The 23,804-nt window shown below is 47.5% G+C and overlaps 1 protein-coding gene across 1 annotated transcript in view; it reads right to left on the reverse strand.

Annotated features, from left to right (window-relative positions):
• The window catches only part of UNC45B (unc-45 myosin chaperone B), a 33,078-nt gene extending 19,791 nt beyond the window's left edge, over window positions 1-13,287 (reverse strand). Inside the window, exons 1-6 of the mRNA XM_084650961.1 lie at window positions 13,211-13,287; window positions 9,912-10,073; window positions 8,635-8,671; window positions 4,864-5,039; window positions 4,350-4,439; window positions 1,630-1,797 (exon numbers count right to left, since the gene is read on the reverse strand). Coding sequence (XP_084507087.1) covers window positions 1,630-1,797; window positions 4,350-4,439; window positions 4,864-5,039; window positions 8,635-8,671; window positions 9,912-10,073 — 633 coding nt within the window. The 5' untranslated portion in view covers window positions 13,211-13,287. The remainder of the gene's footprint in view (window positions 1-1,629; window positions 1,798-4,349; window positions 4,440-4,863; window positions 5,040-8,634; window positions 8,672-9,911; window positions 10,074-13,210) is intronic.
• Window positions 13,288-23,804: the final 10,517 nt, after the last annotated feature.

Genomic DNA, 23,804 nt, shown 5'->3' on the forward strand with positions numbered 1-23,804 from the left:
TACAATGTTAAGCGAGGAGTTACTGTAAATAATAATGCTACCACAATGGCGGCTCTGTAATCAATCAGGTATTGTTTAGGGCAGTACACATTACAGCCTGCACATAGATCCATGGACTCAGTGTACAGTGACCTGTGTGACAGATGAAAGCCCTCGGAAGCACAGCTGCTTCAAAAGATGTGCTAGAAGTCACGGGCACAGGGAACATTCATAACATTTTCTAACGGTAAATGTGATCTGTATCTTTGTGGGATAGGGACTGTATTCTGGTTCCATGGGGGACCATTACAGAGCTTCCTACAGGAACTAAAATCGGGGTGGGGGGTGTGATTATCGCAAATCCTAGAATAGATAACTTTAGAGAAGCACCATGCCTTGGGGTGAATTGCATAGATGGTTCAGAGCGAATCAAGAGGCCCAGTGGGCAAATACAGGGCTTTTGATAGAAAGGGTGAGCCTGAACTGACCGAGAGACCCGCATTTGATCCTCAGGTTTCAGAGTAGCAGCCGTGTTAGTCTGTATTCGCAAACATCCGAATGCATCCGATGAAGTGAGCTGTAGCTCACGAAAGCTTATGCTCAAATAAATTTGTTAGCCTCTAAGGTGCCACAAGTCCTCCTTTTCTATTTGATCCTCAGTTTGGCATGAGACAAACGGGGGAGGGAGGGCAAACCCTGCTAAAAGGATTTGAAAGGTTGGAACTTGCCTCTATGTAGACAAGGAGGTAGACAGGTCTGTTTTTATAGAATGTTTTCTTTGTCATGCTTTTGTCCTAAATAAAATGTACAGAGCTCAGCGAAAGCTGGCTGGTCACTGGTAGATAGTGCTGTCTCTCATGGTGTTGTGTGTACCCTCACATGCAGCCACACAAATATGGTCTCAAAGTCTTGCAGCTTATCAGTACAGAGTCTGGATTGTCATGGGTCTGTGTCATATGCTCCTAGATAAAAAAAGGGGGCTACTTTTTCATGGGCCATTTGAGGACCATAATACCCTCCGGGCTGGGTTAACTTAAAAGGTGGCTCATAGACCCCAAAGTTTTGGTGGGCCTTCTAGATACCTTGATCTTCTTCCTCCAGCCTCTGACTTCACCTAATGAAGGTCTTAGCTAACCACCTCCCATCCTTCTCATAGAGACCATGTATCTCACTGCTGGACCAGGCAACCTCGGATGCCTTGGCATGGAGTCCAGGATCCTGGCTTAACCCACCGTTGGTCACTGCTGTCTTCTACAGGATTGCGGCTGTGCATACAGCTCATTTCACAAGGGCCGGTGTTAAACCAGCCTCAGTTACATGCTGGAGAATATCTTTGAACCTGAAGCCCAAGAACAGCATTACAGGTTCAGCCCGTCAAGTTAGCACCCGATAAAAGCTAACTTTCACCCGCTGGCTTCTCTGTATTTCATTCAGTGCAAGGTTCGTTTTTCATGTTTCTTTTAGAAACAGACTCAGTTCCACGAACAGCCAGATCGTAGGAGTTCAACATTTATTTTCCTCGTCCTTTTAGTAAGAGGAGATAGATATGGAAGTAAGAATAGCCATTCTGAAATAGCGAGAAGCAGGATCCTATGAGTCCCCCGGTTGCAGCGAGAGACTGAGGCAGGGTTTCTGAGCCTTGCGACTTACCCGTGCCTTGTGCCCAGTGCACATGCCCGAAAGGGTCCTTACGGCTGCTAGGATCATCTCCGCATTTTTGGTTTCTATCAGCTGCAGCAGCAGCTTTACCCCATTGTTCTGGAAGATCCTCTCGGCTCCCGCTTCCTCCCGCCCCAGGACAATGAGATTGTTCGCAGCCTGGGTAAAAACGAGACGAAAGAAGTCAGAGCGTCAGTACTCAAGGAAGTCAGCTGTAGCTCACGAAAGCTTATCCTCAAATAAACTGGTTAGTCTCTAAGGTGCCACAAGTCCCCCTGTTCTTTTTACTCAAGGAGTGGTAGCCAATGGCCCTTCATCGGCCTCTGTGAAATGACTGTCTCAATTCACATCCTAGTGAATTCATTGCATTCAGAAGGAGACTTTGGTGCACGAAGGAAGGGAGTGATTTAGGGTAAATCTACACGGCATGTTTCTTTCAGCGGCGTGCAGTGCCCACATCCCCCGCAGAGATAAACAGCTCTGTGGACGGAGAAGCATGGCTTTGACCCGTAAAGATGCCTGAAGGACAAAGGGATGTACTCAAGCACATACCCTACCCGGCTCTCTTCTCACCCAAGCCATGTCTGCTGTTTGTAGCGTCTCCCACTGCCTCCTTGCTCCTGGGGCCCTTCCCCATGCTTCTCGCTGCAGCCCATAGCTACATATACCCTAAACGCCGCGGCCAGTGGCATGTAGCGTAGACGTAGCGGCAGAGGGATAAAGACAAAAGGGGTAAGGCAATAGAGGTTGGCTAAGCGAGGTGTCAGAAACTTTAACAGTTTGCAAATATCTGAAGGCAGCACAACTGAAAAGGAATCATGTGGGGTGGTGTAAGGGGGGACAGCTAGGAATAATGAAGAGAAAGAATAGTTTCCTGACAGCAAGAGCTGTTAGGCCAGTGGTTCTGCAGAGGAATTCCAGGGGGTACATCAACTCATCTAGATATTTGCCTCGTTTTACACCAGGCTACATAAGAAGCACTCGCGAAGTCAGTGCCAACTAAAATGCCATACAACGGCTTGTTTATACTGCTCGATAGACTATACGCTGAAATGTAAAGACCACATTTATATTCCAGTTGATTTATTTTAGAATGACATGGTAAAAATGAGAGAGAGTCAGCACTGTGTCAATAATAGCGTGCTGTGATGGGTTTGTATGTGTGTGTCTGAGTTTGTAAACAAGTCGTTTTTAAGGGAGGTGAAACTTGGGGATACACAAGACAAATCAGACTTTTGAAAGGAGTCTTTAAACCACGATTGGAGGACTTCAATAGCTCAGACATAGGTGAGAGGTTTATCGCAGGAGTCGGTGGGCAAGATTCGGTGGCCTGCGTTGTGCAGGAGGTCGGACTGGATGATCACAATGGTCCCTTCTGACCTTAATATCTATGAGTCTATGAAAGGGGTACAATAGTCTGGAAAGGTTGAGAGCCACGGTGTTAGGCTGTGGAATAATGTCTCACGGGAAGGAGCGCTCTCTTAAGCGACACAAGGAACAGGTGGAGCTGGGGTCCTTCCCTTTGAACGTTCGCAAAGGCTTTGGGGAGGAGGGAGCAGCAGGAAGAGGGGTGTCATAAATATAAAGGGAAGGGTAAACACCTTTAAATCCCTCCTGGCCAGAGGAAAAACCCTTTCACCTGTAAAGGGTTGAGAAGCTAAAGATATCCTCGCTGGCACCTGATCAAAATGACCAATGAGGAGACAAGATACTTTCAAAGCTGGAGGCGGGGGGGTGGGGGGGAGGCGGGACGGACAAAGGGTTCTCTCGCTCTGTCTGTGTTGCTTTTGCTGGGACCAGAGCAGGAATGCAGGTCAGAACTCCTGTAAAAAGTCAGTAAGCAATCTAGTTATATATGCGTTAGATTCGGTTTTGTTTAAATGGCTGATAAAATAAGTTGTGCTGGATGGAATGTATATTCCTGTTTTTGTGTTTTTTGTAACTTAAGTTTTGCCTAGAGGGATTCTCTGTGTTTTGAATCTGATTACCCTGTCAGGTATTTACCATCCTGATTTTACAGAGGTGATTCTTTTACTTTTTCTTTAATTAAAATTCTTCTTTTAAGAACCTGATTGTTTTTTCATTGTTCTTAAGATCCAAGGGTTTGGGTCTGTGTTCACCTATGCAAATTGGTGAGGATTTTTATCAAGCCTTCCCCAGGAAAGGGGGTGTAGGGCTTGGGGGGATTTTGGGGGGAACGACGTTTCCAAGCGGGCTCTTTCCCTGTTATTTTTGTTAGACGCTTGGTGGTGGCATCAATAAAGTCCAGGGTCAAAAAGGTAAAATAGTTTGTACCTTGGGGAAGTTTTAACCTAAGCTGGTAAGAATAAGCTTAGGGGGGTTTTCATGCAGGTCCCCACATCTGTACCCTAGAGTTCAGAGTGGGGAAGGAACCTTGACAAGGGGGAATAAGGGATGGGCAGTTAGATACGGGCCTAAGCTGCAGACATCAGATCTGGTTTTGACTTGAGTTTGTGATTTGGGAGCTTTTGCTGACATTCCAGCGGCTCTGTAGGCTGCTGCTCTGAGCAGGTCAGTTCTCTGCCGTCTCACTGAGTTCAGCTCCTCCCTTTCCCCCTTCTATTTGTTCATGTATCTGGAGCCCTTTGAATGGCTGGGGAGGGCAAGGACGACTTTTGCTCCTGACTGTGGGCTTTGTCAGACTTCAAAGTTAATATCAGTCATCTCGCCAGCTGCCTTTTAAGTCTCACCTTCTCTCGCTTCTCTTTCTCACTGGTCCCATCCAGCAGGATGTCAAACATGTTCGACACTCTGGCATCGGTGGAGAACTCAATGCGCAGCTGCAGAGGGATGAAAGAGCATCACGTGTTGGGCACCAGGGCAGAAACCCGAGGCGGAGGTCTCCCATTTCTGTTTCGGCTGCGTGCATCTCTGTCTCAGACTGCAATCATTTTACACCGCCTGTTCAATCAGCTTCAGCTGCACACGGACTTTGGTTTTTGACTTTTGCCATGTGTATCTTTCCACCTCTGAAGCGCAAGGATAGAGCCAGAGATTCAGCCCATAAGCTGTTCTCTCTGTGTGGTGCGCAGGCCTTTGAACACATGGCAAGTCATCTTCCAGCCCCCCGAGCGACAGTTACCATCTGCACTCAGCGGAGATGCTTGCTCTGGAGTACAGAGGTGCATCGTCAGCTTCAATACACCTGCATGCAAAGCTCTGTGTGCACTGCCAAGTATTTGGTGCTGTTGCAAAGGCCTTTACCTTTTCCTGAATATTGGCTCCCAGACGCCTCAGGGTCTCCTGGAAGTTTTTGTTGCGGGGCTCAATGGTGGCACACCTCTGGACGTCTTTGAAGGCTTGGTCCAACTTCCCCAGCCTCTCCAGAGCCTGACTGCGCCTGTACAGGGCCTTAATATCTGAAGCATTGATGTCAATCGCTAGGAAAGTGATCAAGTACAAAAAGGAATCAGCATTTGCTTCAAAGTCCAGCCCCATACAGAGAATTCACTAAGACAGTAACGATGAAAGTACTTACCCTGTTCTTTCAATAAACCTCTATCCTATCTGATAGCTGACACAGTCAAATGCAAGCTGTATATCTGTTTCCAAAAACATGGAATGATGCTCAAAAGAGCAGTGACAAAATAATTGGTTCATTAAGACACCTGGCGGGTCTTGCCCACATGTTCAGGGTCTAACTGATTGCCAGATTTGGGGTCAGGAAGGATTTTCCCCTGGGTCAGATTGGCAGAGACTCTGGGGTTTTTTTTTTGCCTTTCTCTGCAGCCTGGGGCACAGCTCACTTGCTGGTTTAAACTAGTGTAAATGGTGGGTTCTCTGTAACTCAAAGTCTTTAAACCATGATCTGAGGACTTCAGTAACCCAGCCAGAGGTTAGGGGTCTATTACAGGAGTGGGTGGGTGAGGCTCTGTGGCTGCAATGTGCAAAAGGTCAGACTAGAGGATCATGATTGTCCCTTCGGACTTTAAAGCCTATGAATCTATGTTGTCAGTGTGGAACCCACTTTAGGTGACCGACAACCAGCATCTCACCTGGAAGGTGGGGTTGAGTCATCCTGACTGATCCAACCAACCAGGGATGGTAATACCCGTTCAAGGGCACAGTGCTTAATGAACATCAGGGAGTGACTTCCCAGAGCTCCCTTACAGATTTCCAGTTTGGGCATGTTCCTGAAGCTGGCAGAAGGGGTAGTTTGTGCTCTGGTGGAGTGATTGGCCATTTGGTAGCTGACTGATAGGCACTACGTGATCCATTTTGATATCATCTGGGAGGAGAGGGCCACGAAGAGATGAGAAGACAGTCTGAAGGGCTTTAACATAGCAAGACAGAATAATAATGTCCCAAGTGTGGCGTTTCTTCTCCCCAAGCGCCGAATGAGGTTTGGGGAGAATACAGGTAAGGTGGGAGACTTTGCAAATGGAAGACAGAGACCACGTTAGGCTTAAGCCTCAGAGGAGGTCTCAAAACTGTGTTGCACAAGGGGGTTCAACCATAAGAGCTCGGCGTTCACTGACCCTTCTAGCCAATGTGACTGCAGCTAAGAGGAGTCTTGAGGGAAAGGTGCTATAAAGAGGATCCCAAAAGCAGCTCTTGCAAGAACGACATTGAGATCCTAGGCAGGAGGGGGTTCTCGGACGGGTGGGTCAGTATGCAACAATCCCTTCGAGAATTTTTATACCATGGGAAGAGGCAGCCCCAGGTTCTATACTGACATTGCTGGTACTGGAGTGGTTGTCAGTGCCAAGTCTTTAGTGGACACAGAGTTCCAGTCAGTACTGGTCTTTGGAGTCACGCCAGCTGGTATGGGCCACTCGTAGGGGATGACTTTACAGGGACCTGATCAGAGGTTGATCTTCCCTCATCTGGGTCTGAGGTTGCCAGCATGCATTTGTCCATCAGGTGAAGCTCAAGGCAGGTGTCCCAATAATCCCATGTCCATGGAGAGAATGTTCAGCGAACAGAACGCCAATCTGGAATATGACTGGAATATGACTGGAATATGGCAGGATGGCCCAGTGGTTAGGAGATTAGCCGAGGACTGGAGACCTGGGTTCAATTCCCTGCTGAGCCACAGACTCCCTGTGTGATCTTAGGCAAGTCAATTAGTCTCTTTGTGCCTCGGTTTCCCATCTGTGAAATGGGGATGACAGTCTAGCCCAACCTCACAGGGCAGTTGTGAGGATAAATACCTGAAGATTGCAAGCTGCTCAAGTACTATGGTGATGGGCACTTCCTAAGTACTTAAGTTAGCTTGACTCACAGTAAAGGCAAAAAAGACAATAGCTTTGGCAGTCAATGAAAGGGATTAAGCATTGCAAGATAGGCAAGGCTTAGAGCCTGCAGGTTTGGAGTCTGCCATCAGGCACAGAGCACCAAGCGAAACGAAAAGGTTTAGTGGTTCTTAATTAAAAGGGGAAAAAATTAATAAGGGTGGAGAAAACGGATTCCATTCTGACTCAGAATCAGAGGAAAAAGGGCTAAGAGGTAGTGGGTCAGACATCACTAATTCCGTCTCAGTGCCATGGGTGGAAAGAGGGAACGGAGGGACAGTAGTGGTCACCAGATCCTTGATGTCCTTGGGTTTGGGGGGTGGGGAGCCATGAGGACGTGCATGGCACAGACGTAGCCCAATGGACACTGCTATTCAAAAGATTCAGATCTTGAGTGCGTGAGGCTCACATGTGCCTAGAGTGGGATCCACACTGACCACTTGAACATGGATTTTTGTCTAGGGAAGAGATTTTTTTCCCTATTAGTTCACTGAATGGATTTGCCAAAGTAAACATAAGAACATCCATTCTGAGTCAGACCAAAGGTCCACTGAGCCCAGTATCCTGTCTTCTGACAGTGGCCAATGCCAGGTGCTTCAGGGGGAATGAACAGAACAGGCGATTGAGTGATCCATCCCCTGCCATCCAGTCCCAACTTCTGGCAGTCAGAGGTTAGGGACACCCAGATCATGGGGTTTCACCCCTGATCATCTTGGCTAATAGCCATTGGTGGATCTATCCTCCATGAACTTATCTAGTTCTTTTTGAAACCCAATATAGTTTTGGCCTTCACAATATCCCCTGGCAAGGAGTTCCACAGGTTGACTGAGCAGTGTGTGAAGTAGTACTTCCTTTTGTTTGTTTTAAACTTGCTGCCTACTAATTTCATTGGGTGATCCCTGGTTCTTGTGTTATGTGAAGGAGTAAACACCACTTCCCTATTCACTTTCTCTAACACCACTCATGATTTTATAGATCTCTATCAGAACATCCCCTTAGTAGTCCAAGCTGAAAACTCCCAGTCTTTTCAATCTCTCCTCATATGGAAGCTGTTCCAGACCCTTAATTTCTGTTGCTCTTCTCTGTACCTTTTCCAATGTTAATATATCTTTTTTCAAATGGGGTGACCAGAACTGCATGCAGTATTCAAAGTGTGGGCATACTGGGGATTTATATAATGGCATTCTGATATTTACTGTCTTCTTATTGGTCCCTTTCCTAATGAGAGTGCGTTCACTGAGGTTTGAGATCTTTTTAAATCTTCAGTTTTTAAGGACACGTTTACCCGGGTAGAACACTTTCATCCCCCTTTAAGCACAATGGACATGTAGAGAGGATACCTGTACTCCCGTTCCCCGGCACACCCCATTCTCTGAGCACATGGAAAAGTGATGCTCTTGTTTCATTGTAAAATTAAGAGGATGAACTTTATATGAACTAGTGTAGAATCCTGGTATTTAGCGTTATAAGCAAAACAATTTATAGCGGATTTCTTGAACTGCACAAAACAGTAAAGCTACATGAGTACAGCATATAGTAGTTACCTTTTTCGTCTTTACCTTTTCATTTACGCAAAACCTATCACATAACTAACACTAAAAACTTTAAAAAAAGTTTAAGTGTGAGTTTAACTGATTTTATTAAGTGGACACAAAACCAGCTGTGAGAACAGACTAGATGGACGAGCAAGTGCATATAGTGAGACTCAAATCCCACATTTTAGACCTCTCCTTCTGCTTACCTCTAGAAGCGTCCGATGCTGCTTGGGCATAGCTCTCCTGTCGATTCAGAGGGAATAGAGATTTATTAGCTATAAAGATGGGCAATAGACACTCTTTCCTTACTGGCATAGAATCATAGAAATGTAGGGCTGAGAAAGATGGTCACATAAGATACATTGTAACAGCTTCCAGTGCAAACACTGAGCAATGGAGGATCTCCAAAGAGCTGGTTCTGCATCATTTCCAAGTTTTCTCCTGGCCATATCAGTAGCAAAGATGATCAGGGAATAGGCAGGCTTGTGTATGATGGTCTTTTGTAGAAATCATCATAGCAAGTCACCGTAAACAGCCTAGTGTAAGTTAGACTCCTTTGTTATGTGTGCGGATAAGTTGGCACCCAAATTCATATACTGCAGAGACATCTATATAAAACGTACACAGAGGGATGGGGGTCAAGAATTCAGGTCCCTCTGCTACCAAAAACCTCTATTGTTTGGGCTAAAACCTCCCTTAACTGGTAAGCAGCATGGGGCCCTTCTCTACAGGCTGGGCCCAGAGGCTAACATTGCTCAGCTAGTACATTATGCCCTGGAGGCATAGTGGGATGTAGCATCTGGCATTTTTGCTTCATCCTCAAACAGCGTCACCTGGAACTTTGCTGGAATTAACATCCCCTTGGTAGTGAGTGCTGGCAGAGTTAATACTGCAGGACTATGGCTCTTTGGCAGGTTGAGAATAACTGAAGGCCTCTGTTTGTGTGGTCCCTGCTTTTTAAGAACTTACTTGTTTCCATTTGGTTTGTGCTAGGCAGTGTGTTCCAGTCAGATCCTGTTTGTTGAATAGGCAGGAAGGCTCAGACACAAGGACAAGCGACTGAGGGCCGTGGCTCAACTCCATTCCCTCCCAGTAAATAAACCCCTCCTGAGTTTTATCCCTTCGCATTAGACCTCTACAAATGCTCATCTCCAAAGTGAGATTGTGGCCCAACCAGAAACACTCCACGGAAAGAAAAATGCCCTTTAGTGCATCTAGATCAATGTAACGTCTTAGAAATTAGTTGTGATGCAAGTGGGTCAAAGCTATTGCAGACCACCAGTATCCCGCATGTCTCCAGGCTCACAACTTGACATGCTGGAGAGCAAAACGTTTTGGAACTGGTCGTGCGAGTGGCACTGTTTTCTATATTAAAAAATAAAGTGAGCAGCTAAGCCCCCCAATGCTCAAACCCACCTGTCCACCATCACGAGTTGCTATAATCCCCCCTAATCCAGACCCAGATAAGAGGTTCTCATCTCACCGTTTTCAGGAAGCAGGCTGCCCTATTCCTGTACAGAATGGCCTGCAGTGACTTGTCCTTGGTAAGTTTCATGGCTTTGGTATAGCTGTTAATAGCATTCTCATAGTCGTCGGCCTGAAAATACTTATTGCCTTCCTCCTTCAACTGAGCCGGGTCCTCCATCTGGGGAAGGAAGCCACAGTTCAGCCTCTCTCATAGTCTTTGGGGCAGTATCAATTTCAGTTAATGCTTTGGTTAATTTGCAAAACGTGCAATGCTTTCTATGCTCAGTTACTTGCCTCATAGGGTGCAGGGAAGATTAAACATCCCCCTTGTACTGATGGAAAAGGGATGCATAATGCTGGGTAACTAGCGCAGGACAATGCAGAATGTCAGCATCAGGGTAGCAATACTGGGATGGGGAGTTGCTCTAATTGGTCTCCAAAATCTTTTCACAGCCCTTTCCTGATAATTTTGCTGTAATAGGGAGCTAAGTACTATGGAATCAGGGAAGTTGGACTGAATGAACCAGAGATGGAAGGAACTAGTCCTCCATCCACTCTGGATTCTTTCCTGATGTACATTTATTTTAAACAGTAGAAGTCTGGAATTCCAGATCCCAGTGCCTGGATAGCGTGACAAAGTCGGGCAGGAGAGTCTGGGAAAACAGGGATATTAGCCCTAGAATGCAAAAGACCCTTTTTCCTACAAGCTGGGAAGGGGTTACTTCAGGTCAATTAAGGAACCCTGAGTCCAATTAAGGGCTGCCTGAAATGTGTTAAAACTTCTCTCCTGGTGAGGCAAGGGGGAAAGAAACTGGTGCCAGGCAGGTGGCATCAGGGAGATTGGCTTCTCCAGTGTGAGAGACTGCGCTCCTCCCCATAGGGGAGACACCCCAAACCCAGTGCCTGTTTAGGGGAAGGAATGACACCCCGGAGCCGGCGACAGGACAACACCTGCCCCAATGAGGGGGCTAGGGAAAGGTATTCCCTTTTTTTGGTGTGTTATGGACTTATTTCCTCTTGTTTGGCAGAGGAGCACTTCTCAGGACTTCCCTGAGGCCTACCGGGAAGGCTCTGAGAAACAAACCTGAAAGAGGGAAGAGACATGCTCCAGAGTGGGGCTGCTTTATCCCAGGCCCTATCCCTGCCAGAGGAGGGCGCACTAGGTCTGGCAAGGCAGAACGGGTGCCTTGCCACAGTAGTCAAACCTAGAACCAGTCTGATCTCATGATCCGCACACAATGCATGCAGCTTCAGCAAGAGGCCATGCATTGCAGATTTTAACACAAACACTTACGGCCACCTCACTGAAGGTTAAGGAAGCAGGGGAGAGAAATTGAAAGCTCATATTGCCATCACTTGGGAGAACCAGCACAGTCTTGCTGGAAGTGTAGCTGCTCTTAAAACTGGCCCTGGAGAACGCCGACAGCCTATTTACATATATTAATGTATGTGACGCAACTCCAACAAGAAAAGACGTGGGACTGGTAAAGTGGAGATTAAAAATGGTCTAGACATGGCCCAACACCTAAATAAAAATGGCCTCAGTTTTTAGCGAGGCTAATGAAGAGCTTAGAGGCAGTGGCAGGGTGGCAAATGGGAACGAGGATTTGGAGGTAGAAATGACCACATCCAAGGTGGAAGTCAAACTCAAACATCTTAATGGTACTAAATCAAGGGCCCCGGATAATCTCTAGCCAATAAATTAAAGGAACTGGCACATGACATTGAAAGCCCAATAGCATGGATTTTTAATGAATCTATAAACTCAGAGGTTGTACCCTATGACTGGAGAATTGCTAATATAGTTCTTATTTTTAAGAAACGGGGGGGGGGGGGGGGGAAGGACCCTGGGAAACTACAGGTCTGTTAGTTTGACTTCAATTGTATGCAAGATCTTGGAACAAATTTTGAATGAGAATAGTGAAGGACAGAGGATAATGGTAATTGGGATAAAACACAACATGGTTTTACAAAAGGTAGATCGTGCCAGGCCAACCTGATCTCCTTCTTTGAGATCACAACTGATATTTTTAGACACAGGAAACGCAATAGATTTAATCTCCCTGGATGTCAGCAAGGCATTTGACATGGTTTCACATGGGAAATTAGTTAATTGGAGAAGATGGGGATTCATATGGGAATTGAAAGGTGGATAAAGAACTGGTTAAAGGGGGTCTACAGTGAGTCATTCCAAAAGGTGAACTGTCAGGCTGGAGGGAGGTTACTAGTGGAGTTCCTCAGAGATTAGTTCAGGGACCAATCTTAACATTTGTTACTGAACTTGGCATAAAAAGTGGGTGTGTGCTAAAACGTTTTAGCCAAAGAATTTCCTAGCCTTGCTCTCTCAGAAAAAGAGCAAACGTTCCCTTTGTGTGAGAGAGGCCTAGGGATCTGACCCCACACACAGTCATTGGTATTTCTGGCTAAATTTTTGTCAAGAAATTGGCAAAACACCTACCAAGCAACTAAGCTCAAAGGGTCAAAACAAACCCAGCCTGGACAGTATAGTATCACACTGCATTTGTGGTAGCCGTGAAAGAAGGGGCAAAACTGAAATTTTGCAAGACAATAAATACGCAATGTTTTGTATTTCGGCATTACAGGAAAACATTTTCAGAAGTGAAAAACGCATGCGAGTTTGTCAAAATTCGAATTTTGACACTACCATTTACATTTTTTTCTTATAAATGTCAACCAACTAATTGTTAACTAAATTCAAAACCAGACTTTTAAAAATCCAGCCAACAAGGCAAGTAGGAAAAAAGGCTAACTAAGGACTTCCTCAGATTATGGATTCATGTTGTCCATACTCTGAAGAAAGAATTTCTAGAACCACCTCAAGCCCTTTCCACGGCCAGAACTAGTGTACGATCAGTACGCCAGTTGGAGTGGTTTGCTAGGCTGAAGCATTTAAAACGAAACCCAAACTACTCCTCAGCGTGAAAGGAAGTAAAAAGCTGACCTGACTTTTTAAAAGCATTATTTAAAGCCAATCTTTTTATTAGCAGCCAATTTGTATTGTGGGGGGGAAGGAGGGGGGAAAGGGGTTTGCAGTCTTAAAAATCCGCACAGTAAATGGTGGTCAGTATGCATGCATCACATGGTGAGAAAAGACCCTATCTCGCATTTCAGTTCCTAGCCATATTTGGGCAGCATTAGCTGCCCCTGCAGCCTGTCAGTGTCACCTGTCACTGAACTCAGAGTTCCCCACCCCCGCAGGGGAAATGCATTTCAAATAAAAACAAATCAATTCCTTAAAGTACGAAGGCAGTGCATTGCATCCCACTGGGTCCTGCCCATCCCTGCCCTCCATACCTGGTGTGGATAATTCAAAATGCTGAGACAGTCACCAGCTTGGGACACACTCTCCTTTGCTAAGCCTGTCCACTTGCTTCCTCCCCTTGTACTACACGATATGCTGGCCTCCTGTGCTTTATATAGCTCAGTGAAATGGTCATGAAGCCCAGGACAGCAGGATAGTGAACAAGGGGCTGGGGGTGAGGTCAGATTTCAAAAGGAAAAGAGTTTTTTGAATTGGAGGATTCGGATGCCTCCTGCTAAAGAGGCAAATGCATTTCAAAGACCTGCATCACTGTTGTCGAAACCTGGACTGTGGGCTTTTTAAACAGGAAAAGCCAACAGCTGGGTTGATGGAACACCCCTGCCCAAAATGCGCAGACCCCCTTCCCTGTCTATCTAAGGAAGCATGAGACATCTGAGCCGCAGGAGCCAATGGTTTGACTCCTGTAACTGGGAAGAGACCGGGCGGCAGCTGCAACAACTAGAGCCTCCCAGCGCCTTCGAGAAGTTGTTTCAGAGGAATCCCATTCAGCTCTTGCTTTTCTGGTCTGTTTTGGAATCCATGTCAAGCTGCTAAAGCCCAGAGACCACTGTGCTCACAGCCAGCCTGGCAAAGGTCCCATGCTCACATTCAGTCCCGCATTGCCCCACGGCAACTGCTGAATCCTACCAAGGAGTTATGCCTTCCCACAGGATAATTTCTCATCCAGGCAATGAGAGGGTCAGGTCTCAGAATTACAGTGGCACACTAATCAGGAGAGCAGTTAAAGGTTGTGCAGTGCTTTCCCAATGAAATAAGGTGCTTGCAACATTAGACCTAGTGCACACCTGGTGGCGGAGCTTTGTGACTTTGTCCTCACCCACAACCATTTCAGATCTGGGGACAACTTACACCTTCAAGTCAGCGGCACTGCTATGGGTACCTGCCTGGCTCCACAGGATGCCAACATCTTTATGACCGACTTAGAGCAACGCTTCCTCAGCTGTCGTCCCCTAGCGCCCCTCCTCTACTTGCGCTACATTGATGATGACATCATATGGACCCACGGGAAGGAGGGCCTTGAAGAATTCCACCTGGATTTCAACAATTTCCACCCCACCATCAACCTCAGCCTGAACCAGTCCACACAAGAGATCCACTTCCTGGACACTACAGTGCAAATAAGTGATGGTCACATAAACACCACCCTATACCAGAAACCTACTGACCGCTATACTTACCTACATGCCTCCAGCTTCCATCCAGGACACATCACATGATCCATTGTCTACAGCCAAGCCCTAAGGTACAACCAGATTTGCTCCAATCCCTCAGACAGAGCCAAACACCTACAAGATCTTTATCAAGCATTCTTGGAACTACAATACCCACCTGGGGAGGTGAGGAAACAGATTGACAGAACGAGACGGGAGCCCAGAAACCACCCACAAGGAAAACAACAGAACACCACTAGCCATCATGTACAGCCCTCAGCTAAAACCTCTCCTGCACATTATCAACGATCTACAACCTATCCTGGAAAATGATCCCTCGCTCTCACAGATCTTGGGAGACAGGCCAGTCCTCGCTTAGACAGCCCCCCAACCTGAAGCAAATACTCACCAGCAACTACACACCACACCACAAAAACACTAACCCAGGAACCAATCCCTGTAGCAAACCTCGTTGCCTACTCTGTCCCCATAACTACTCTAGTGACACCATCAGAGGACCCAACCACATCAGCCACACCATCAGAGGCTCATTCACCTGCATGTCTACTAATGTGATCTATGCCATCATTTGCCAGCAACAAGCCTCTGCCATGTACATTGGCCAAACCGGACATTCTCTACGTAAAAGAATAAATGGGCTCAAATCGGACATCAGGAATGGTAACATACAAAAGCGAGTGGGAGAAGACTTCAATCTTCTTGGACATTCTATAACAGATTTGAAAGTAGCTGTACTTGAACAAAAAAAGAGAAACAGCAGAACTAAAAGCCATTTGCAAATTTAACACCATTAATTTGGGCTTGAATAGGGATTGGGAGTGGCTGGCTCACTACAGAAGCAGCTTTGCCACTCCTGGAATTGACACCTCCTCATCTATTGTTGGGAGTGGACTACATCCACCTTGATCGAATTGGCTCTGTCGGCACTGGTTCTCCACTTGTAAGGTAACTCCCTTCTCTTCATGTGTCAGTATATTTATGTCTGCATCTGTAATTTTCACTCTATGCACCTGAAGAAGTGAGGTTTTTACCTATGAAAGCTTATGCTCAAAGCTGTTGGTCTTTAAGGTGCCACCGGACTGCTCATTGTTTTTGTGGATACAGACTAACAAGGCTACCCCCGATACTTGCAACATTAGAGAAACTATTTTTTCAGAACTACAAAAACTGCGTTTTTAGGGGAGTTAAGATTGCAGGGTGAACACAAGAACGGCCATACTGTGTCAGACCAAAGGTCCATCTAGCCCAGTATCTGGTCTTCCAACAGTGGCCAGTGCCAGGTACCCCAGAGAGAATGAACAGAACAGGTCCTCATCAAGTGATTTCTCACACAGTGGTTTTTTGTTTTTTTTAATTACCCAATATATTCCAGCTGTGTTCCAAATACAACATTAAAAGTGGAAATAACTCAGACACCAGAAAGCTTGGCCCCTCTGATTCCTGGCTTCTGACTCAGTCTCCATCCACTCGGCCTGGCTGCCCACACCCCAGCCATGAGAGTTTGTACAGACCCCCCTCACCCCTCCATGACCAACATGCACCCTGTTCCCTAGCGAACCCCACAAGGCCTCTGATCTGCAGAGAGACATGCTCTGGGGGCTCAGGTGACAACTTCTGGCAGAGAACCAAGCCCTCAGTGAACAGGCAGCCCAGGCTTGGGCCATAGCCTCACCACCTGAACAGGGCCCAAACAGTTTGACAGGAACAGTCAAATTGAAGGGATTGCTTCATCAGTGCTGCCTACTCTTTATGCTCTGTCTCCAGGCCACTGATCAAGCCAAGGTGGGACTGGTGATCAGCCTGTTCACTGGAGGAGCCTTGGGTTGGGGGGAGGGATAGCTCAGTGGTTTGAGCATTGGCCTGCTAAACCCAGGGTTGTAAGTTCAATCCTTGAGGGGGCTGTTTGGGATCTGGGGCAAAAATTGGGGATTGGTCCTGCTTTGAGCAGGGGGTTGGACCTAGGTGACCTCCTGAGGTCCCTTCCAACCCTGATATTATATGACTGGGCTTCTGCATTGCTGGGGCATGACAGCGAGACGCTGACAGATGGAAATGCTTTCCTCTGGGCATTGTCCACAATTTTTGATGACCCCCCTGCCAGGGGGTGTTCACCCCACGCTTGCCCTGGGAGGGTTAATGTGCACTGAGAAGGGAGCTAATTAACCCAACAGGCCACAGTGTGAGGAATCAGGTGGCTGAGCAACCCCCTGATTGAATGAGGAAGCCCAGTTGAGGAGGAACCAGCAGAGCTGGGACTATAAAGGCAGGAAACTGGCAGCAGAAGGGGGCTGCTGGGAAAGTCTGTGGTCACTCCCTGGGAGAGGGGAGGTGTGTTTGGGCTAGTAAACCCAGACGGGGGGCCAGCCAGGAAGGCAGGGCTTGGCTCAGGGAAAGGCAGTAAGGTCTAAGAGGGACCAGACCTTGACTGCTGGCGAGAGGGTCCCTGAGCTGGAACCCGGAGCAGAAGGCAGGCCCGGGTTGCCCTGCCAGCCGCTGAGGGAGTGGCACTACGAGGCGGTGAACAGGAAGACTGCCTGAGCCTGTTTGTGGGGGAAAAGTATGCTAGATGGACACTGAGCTAGAGGACACGAGTTTTAAGCGTTTAGTCGAATTACTTCGTAGGTTGAATCACGGAGAACATACAACCAGCAGCACTGCAATTAAAGTCACAACGCGCATCGCAGGTGTCCATACAGGAGGAGGCCCGGAGGCCGCGGCAGGCGGAGCGGCAAGACTGCAGGTGACAGATGCACAGACCAATGGACGACTTAGCAGGTCACACCAGGGACAAGCTATTGGAGAGTCTGGACCCCAAAGCGGTAGAGGCAGCTCAGAGCGCAGCGGACGATTCAAATTACGAGGCGGGCCTAACGGAGGCAAAGACCTCGGACCTGTTACAAAAGATTTAGGACCGTCTAGCGAATCTTCCAGCTAAGGATAATAGCTCACTTGAGAGAGCCATAAAGAATCTCCAAAATGATATGACGGTGATCAAAGCCATGATGGCCAATGTCAATGAGCAATTAAGAGTTATTAACACTACACCCCTTGAGCCAATAGGATTGTTAAACAGAAAGGGTCCTCCCGCTGTTCCAGGGAGCTTGCTGTCCATTGCAACAGACGCACACTCTGCGATTCCTCCAATGCCTGCACCAACAATCCCATCAGCACCCATGATTCAACCTACACCTTGGCAACCAGTCATACCTCAACCTTTCTCATCCTCTCCAAACATCCCTGTAGGCACTGGTCCTACAAGGGGGTCTTTCCCAACTGGGCAAAATCACTGTGTGTGGGAGGAGACTTTCCAACCTAGGAAGGGGAAACGCAAATAGGGTCTTGGCTGGAGGGCCCAGTCACGAAGAGGCAGTTGCAGACCCAGAAAGAGAAGTGGAGAGATGGCTTGCCACCGTGGAAAGGGGTGTTGACCTTGTGAGCTGTTCTCTAGAACGACCAAGAGACAGCACCATCCTGGGGGGTGAGTGGAGGACCCCATCACACCCGCTCAGCTGAAGCCCCCCTGCAGACGCTTCAACAGGCAGGAGTTGGCCACAATGTCTGCTGTCAGACAAATATGCGGCACACATGGAGTGGAATGAGGTGGCCCACCTGCACCAGTTCCAAGTGGGATTGAGCGAGGCGGTCTGAGAGCACCTGGGACTTAAATAAAGGAGCAATTTGAGGATGTCAGGTGGCGGGGGCAAGGCCAGAAGGTCCTGAGGCAGGATGGAACAAGGGAGGCCTGAGAGAACCAAGCCAAAGAGGCCCCTGCTATAGAAAATGGATGGGCAGTGAGGTAAAACCTCCAGAATTGCCAGAGGAGGGCAGAGCTGGGAGTGGGAATTATGCTGTTGAACTGTATTTAGGGTCTTAAAAATAGTGTTTTTGACCAATTTATGTTAATAAAACGAACCCCCCGGAGGGACATTTTAGCCCTGTGGAATATTGCATTGAAAGCTCAAAAAGGGAAGTGAGGCTGAGTCCCTGCAAATAGCACACCCCTGGCAAGGAGGCCCTCCCTCCCTTCGGGCCTCTAGTCCCAGTCTCCAGAGACACTTTCAACAGATGGACTGGATAGTCCGATCTCCTTCCTGGGGCACCATGACAGGAGCCTTCATTAGGACAACATGCTGACAATTCACAATCATCAGATCTCCTTCCTGGGGCACCATGACAGGAGCCTTCATTAGGACAACATGCTGACAATTCACAATCATCAACACCATGTCGTGAGTTTATAGAGTCTTCATAAAACCCAAGAGACCTTTATAATGGCTCATGGAGGAGTTCAGTTTAAACAGTTAATCTGTAATCTAAAACAAATCCATCAAGGCAACATATCTGAAGATATTGGTTTATGAGCAGTTTGGTTGACTAATGTCAATGGGGTAGGAAGAGGGTGGCTTAGGATAAAAGGAATACAGAGCGACACTTATCGCTATGGTTATATTGAGTTTGCAGACTAAATTTATGTTGTGAAAGTCGAAGGTGCAGAGAAAGCACAGCAGCATAATAGCTGATTCTATTCAGGAGGACTGAGACATGAAAGGGAATTTCAAGAAGATTTTTAAGCACTAGGTAACTGCCTTTCCAGGAAGAAGAACTGGTAACTCCAGGAGTCACCACCATCACAAGTTCTGTCCATGTCTGTAGCATTCCAGCTTCCATGGGGAGCGAGAGGCATCCAGGTGTGTATCTGTGCAAAACCCAGCACCCAGGAGAGAAAAGTTATGCTAGTTTTGAGAGAATGCCTGGCCATTGTGAGCTGTCTTAATTTTCTTTTGAAACCTAGCTGTAGGGCTGGAAGTTTGCAGGTGTACACAGACACTCACCTGGTTGCATTAGATGAAGGGATCCAATGGAAAAACTAACACTGGAGTTTGGCTGTCCCAGCTTGATATGGGAGAAATCATAGAATATCAGGGTTGGAAGGGACCCCAGAAGGTCATCAAATAACCACATAAAGGGGGGAACAAAATAGCAGGTGCTCTATCATGCGAGGATGTGGGAGAGCCTCCAAAACCTGCCTGCAAGAGTACATTTTTGCAGTTTAATGTTAAAGGTAGAGCTGGGACATCTGAACCTCTGTCCCCCAATCAATAAATTACACAATAAAGAGGAGAGTGTTTTGAGAGAGAAGCTACAGTCCAACTGAATTAGGTACATGAGTTAACACCTTGATAGTTGATGGCTAACAGGAGTGACGCAGTGGGTAGAATATTGATATTTGAATTGGGTAAGCGGCAGGAAAGGGAAAAGTCTACAGAGATGCCTTCCACCAGGCATCAACTGAGGCAATGGGATGAAGAGCAAAGAGAAACAAGCTGAATATGGGGAAGAACTTCTTAACTCTGGGATCTATCACAGACTGGAAAAGTCTCCCATAGAAAGTAGTGGAGGCCGATGACTTGAAGCTGAGAGCTACACTGAGGAAAGAAGCCTGCCGTTTCAGATGACAGGAGACCAGATGGCAAAGCAATCCATATGTTCAATGGGGATGAAGTTTATCAGTTTAGTCTACATCTTGCCATCTAGCTGGGAAAGTGTTTGGAGATGAGAGGAACGAAGTTACTGTGCTCAAACTTCTAAAATTCATTTTGTCTCTTGTACCCAGGTGCTGCAATCCAATCCCACATTGGCTTGGACGGGGCCTAGATGACCTAATAGGTCTCTTCCATCTCTAACTTCTGAGATTCCATGACAGAGCAGGTGTCTGCTGGGTCTCCAAGTTAAAAGTGACTGGCCAATTTTGCCTGGAATACCCTATAAACCTGCCATGCCAAATGCACCTCTTCAGGGGAGCAATAGTAGAAATAAGCAGGAGATCAAGGCTCCTGACTCCAAAGCACGTGCCAGTTGGCTGGGAAGTGTGACTGAAGGTTATTGCTCCGGCATCTTCTGCCTGACAGCCAATGGACCGCAATGTTTTTAAAAAGCAGTCTGAGGCATGACTGGCCAACCTGCTCACTATAAAAACCCCCAGCACATAAATATCACTGATTAAATAGCCATGGTGAAACAGAGCAAAATTTCTTTGGCTTCGGTAAGGTTTTGGAATGGACTTTCGTACCGGTTAGGTTGTGGACGAGGTTTCACTTTCTTTCTAGCAGCTGCGCTACTTACCCTTCTTGTACATCACTGAAAATCCTCCCTGTTAGCCATTGGCTCAGGTAAGCGCGAGAGGGCCCCTACACGTAGGTGGTGGTTGGGGGAACACTTCTCGCCCGGCCTAGCCCCATAGCATGGAGGTAGATAGTTTCATTTTCCTTTGGGAGTCAGCGCTGCTAAACAAACCACATCCCCTCCCCTCCGGGAATATTAGCCCTTGGGGGGGGGGGGGGGATGTTGGTGGTAGTTGGTTGGCTGGGCACGGGGGCTTTGGGCAGACTGGGGAATAGCAGGGGGCACCAGCAGTCTTCCCCCTATCACAGCAAATTGGAACTTTGTTGGATGGTAAAAATACGTATTTCCCAGGGTGGCCCTTTCACATTCACTGTTTTACTTAAACACATTTAGTGCCAGAGACATCTCTTCCTCTAGGACAGGAGAGAGGCGGGTCAGACCGGGTCTGTTCTCCGCAGGGCTTCATTTGTAATGCAGGAGGTGCTGGGGCGCAAGCAAGGTTTTTACATTCATAACAGACGCAGCAAGCCCAGAGCTGCCAGGGCTCAGCCCCGGCACAGATGAAGCACTGGTGCCCGGGGATGCTCAGATAGCAAGTGGGACAAATTGGGACAGGGGTTGGGGGAAGGGCATTCTGTGGCGAGATGGAAACCCTGGCACATGTCTACCTAGAGCCGGCTAGCTTGCAGCCTCTGTTTTGGTACTTCAGGGCCTCCTGAGGGATTACTTTACTAGGGCTCCATCTGGGGGCCAGAACCCCTATTACTTATTCAATTGTTCCGTGCTCTACTGGGCTGTATATTGGCCTTTGCTGAATAAACCCCATAGTCTTATTGGTATTGCCCCTCACCTCTGTCTCCTCTTTTTTTGCATCATCTTAAAATTAGCGTGTACGCTCCTTGGGGAAGGGGTCACCTCACACACTCTGGGGTACTGTTAAAATAGTAACCAAGCCAGCTGAGGATCGCTGCTCTCCACCATATAACAGCACTCCGAGGTAGAGAGAACCAGTAGGGTCAAGGACCAGATATGACTTGAGGCCTCCCAGCACAGCAGGGCTGTTTGGAATTCCCCCAGGACTGGTTTGAGAAGCCAATAATTAGTTTGGAGCTGGGGACATAGGCCAGAAGTTTCCACTGGGCCCCAGGTCTGTCTCCTCCAATAGTAGGGAGAAACAAGCCAGAATGTGGTGCAGAGAGAAGATTTCCGGGCCAGGCTCAGAGGTTGCTGTGGCAGACCCAGACTGTCTCACCCATTGCCTGATCTGCTCTGCTCTCTCCTCTATAGCAGTTTGGGAAGCCCAGATGGCTTTAAAAGCACCTGCATGCTGTGGGTGCCTCTAGAGGTGAGCCCATGTGCCCTAGAGCCATGGGAGGGCATTGGGGCATGCAGGTGCCTATTGTCCAAGACTGGCTCATTTTCCTGCCCTCATGGTGGAGGTCTGGAAAGATCCCTCAAGTCCCGCTGACCCTAGGAAGGGGGTGGGCGTGGGGCAATCTGGGGGGCCAGGACTAGATCTACCAGGGAGATTCTAGTGTTTAGTAATACTTGAAATGGACTGGAGTGACCAACATCAAGGCACTGTCATTGTAAATGAAGTAGGAGGAAAAGAACTCTGCACAGCTAGGGGAAGTTGCCAGAGGGTAGTTTAACCCTCTCATGCCAACCCTCCCCTTACTGATGGCATTTTGCCCTGATGCCAGGCTTGCCTAGTTTAATGCTGCTCTGCTCATTTTAGATTTGCCCCTGGAGGTGGGGGCGGGGAGGGAAACACAAAACCCAAACAACTTCCAGTGGCAATTGTAGATCTTCCCTCTCCCCAGCACCATGGTAGAGGTACCCTGGGTAGCAGGATGGACCACTCGGGAGCAGAGTGAATCCCCATCAACTCGAGAGAGCAGGTGTGTGTGGGGGGAGGGGTGGAAGAGTGTTGTCACTGAGACAGGGTAATTGGTGGTCCTGAGTCTCCTAGACGGAGTGTCATGTCTCTACTCAAGGAATATAGATTTAGGGAGGGAGATGGGATCGTCCTGCCCTTGAAACAGGCAGTTTCTGACAAAGGGGACAGCAAGTTCTGGAGCCTGAAGAGCCGGTGGCACGTTTGTGGAGATGTGGCGGGGAGGTAAAGAGAAGGATTCTTTGCTCTGAAGCACCTTGGCAGTTCTGGGTCTGAAGAATGAAGAACTGCCTGAGCAGATGAGACCAGTGGGTCCATCCAGTCCAGTATCCTGGCTGGAACGCTGGCACATACCTGATGCTTCAGAGGAAGGTGCAAGAACCCCCAAGTGGACAGCCATGGAATAACCTGCCCTACATCAGATTTACACAAATCAGTTTCCAAGTGAGTGAGAAATGGCTCATGGTGGTTTGGGGGACCTGTTGGATCATATTAAAGAAGTTCTGTATTAAAATCACAAAGGAGTTTGATTCCCCATAGTTTGAATTCCAGGGTATTACTAATTAACAGGTCTCTTGGTTTTTGGTGCTGTTTCTCTCCCTCTGTGTGAAACTTGCAAGCTGCTAATTACGTTAGTACATTCTAAGACTGAGTCTGTTCTCAAAGCAATTCACACAGAGACTCAAAAGCAATACTCTGTAACAACAGAAATAGCACTCAGACTCCCCACCCTTTTGTTGTATTAACAATTGTGATTAAAATAGAGATAGAGGATGTATGTGGATGGATGCTTGGTGTAGATAATAACAATGATCAGGGAGGTGCCAGCCTAAGAATCCAGTGTCCATCTGCTGAAGAAGGCGACAAGTGGAAATAACCAGAGGACCCCCAGAGGGCAGACTGGAATCCACCCAACAGCCTCAAGAATGGGAGAACCAAAGAACAAGATAACATGTAGCAGCACGGAGCCCTCAGGAAAGTGCCATCTGCTGATTGATTCAGCAACAACGTAATGAAGCAATTCCCATAGACTGGCATAGGAAGAAATTCCTATAAAAATGGACTCTAGAATGTGAGAACTTTGGGGTCTGATTCTGCAAACCAACTTCCAGGAGCATCAGATGAGCATCTGACAAGGCCCTGCTCCCTCCTCATGTCCAGGCCACCTGGCCAGTGGCTTGGCATAAGCAACTCTAAGGCTGATAACTATAACAACCTTGCAGAACTTGTGTGTGTGTATGAATGAATGTGTGAATAAATGAGATTGAATGGAATGTTATAGCTATAACTGCTTACTATGATTCTTTCTGTATTCAAAATAAATGTGGTATTTTGCCTTTTCCTCTTTAATAAGATCCTGCTGGTTTTTATTTT

The sequence above is a fragment of the Lepidochelys olivacea genome (genome assembly GCF_965140295.1).
Source record: "Lepidochelys olivacea isolate rLepOli2 genome assembly, chromosome: 17".
In the NCBI taxonomy this organism is placed as follows: Eukaryota; Metazoa; Chordata; order Testudines; family Cheloniidae; genus Lepidochelys; species Lepidochelys olivacea.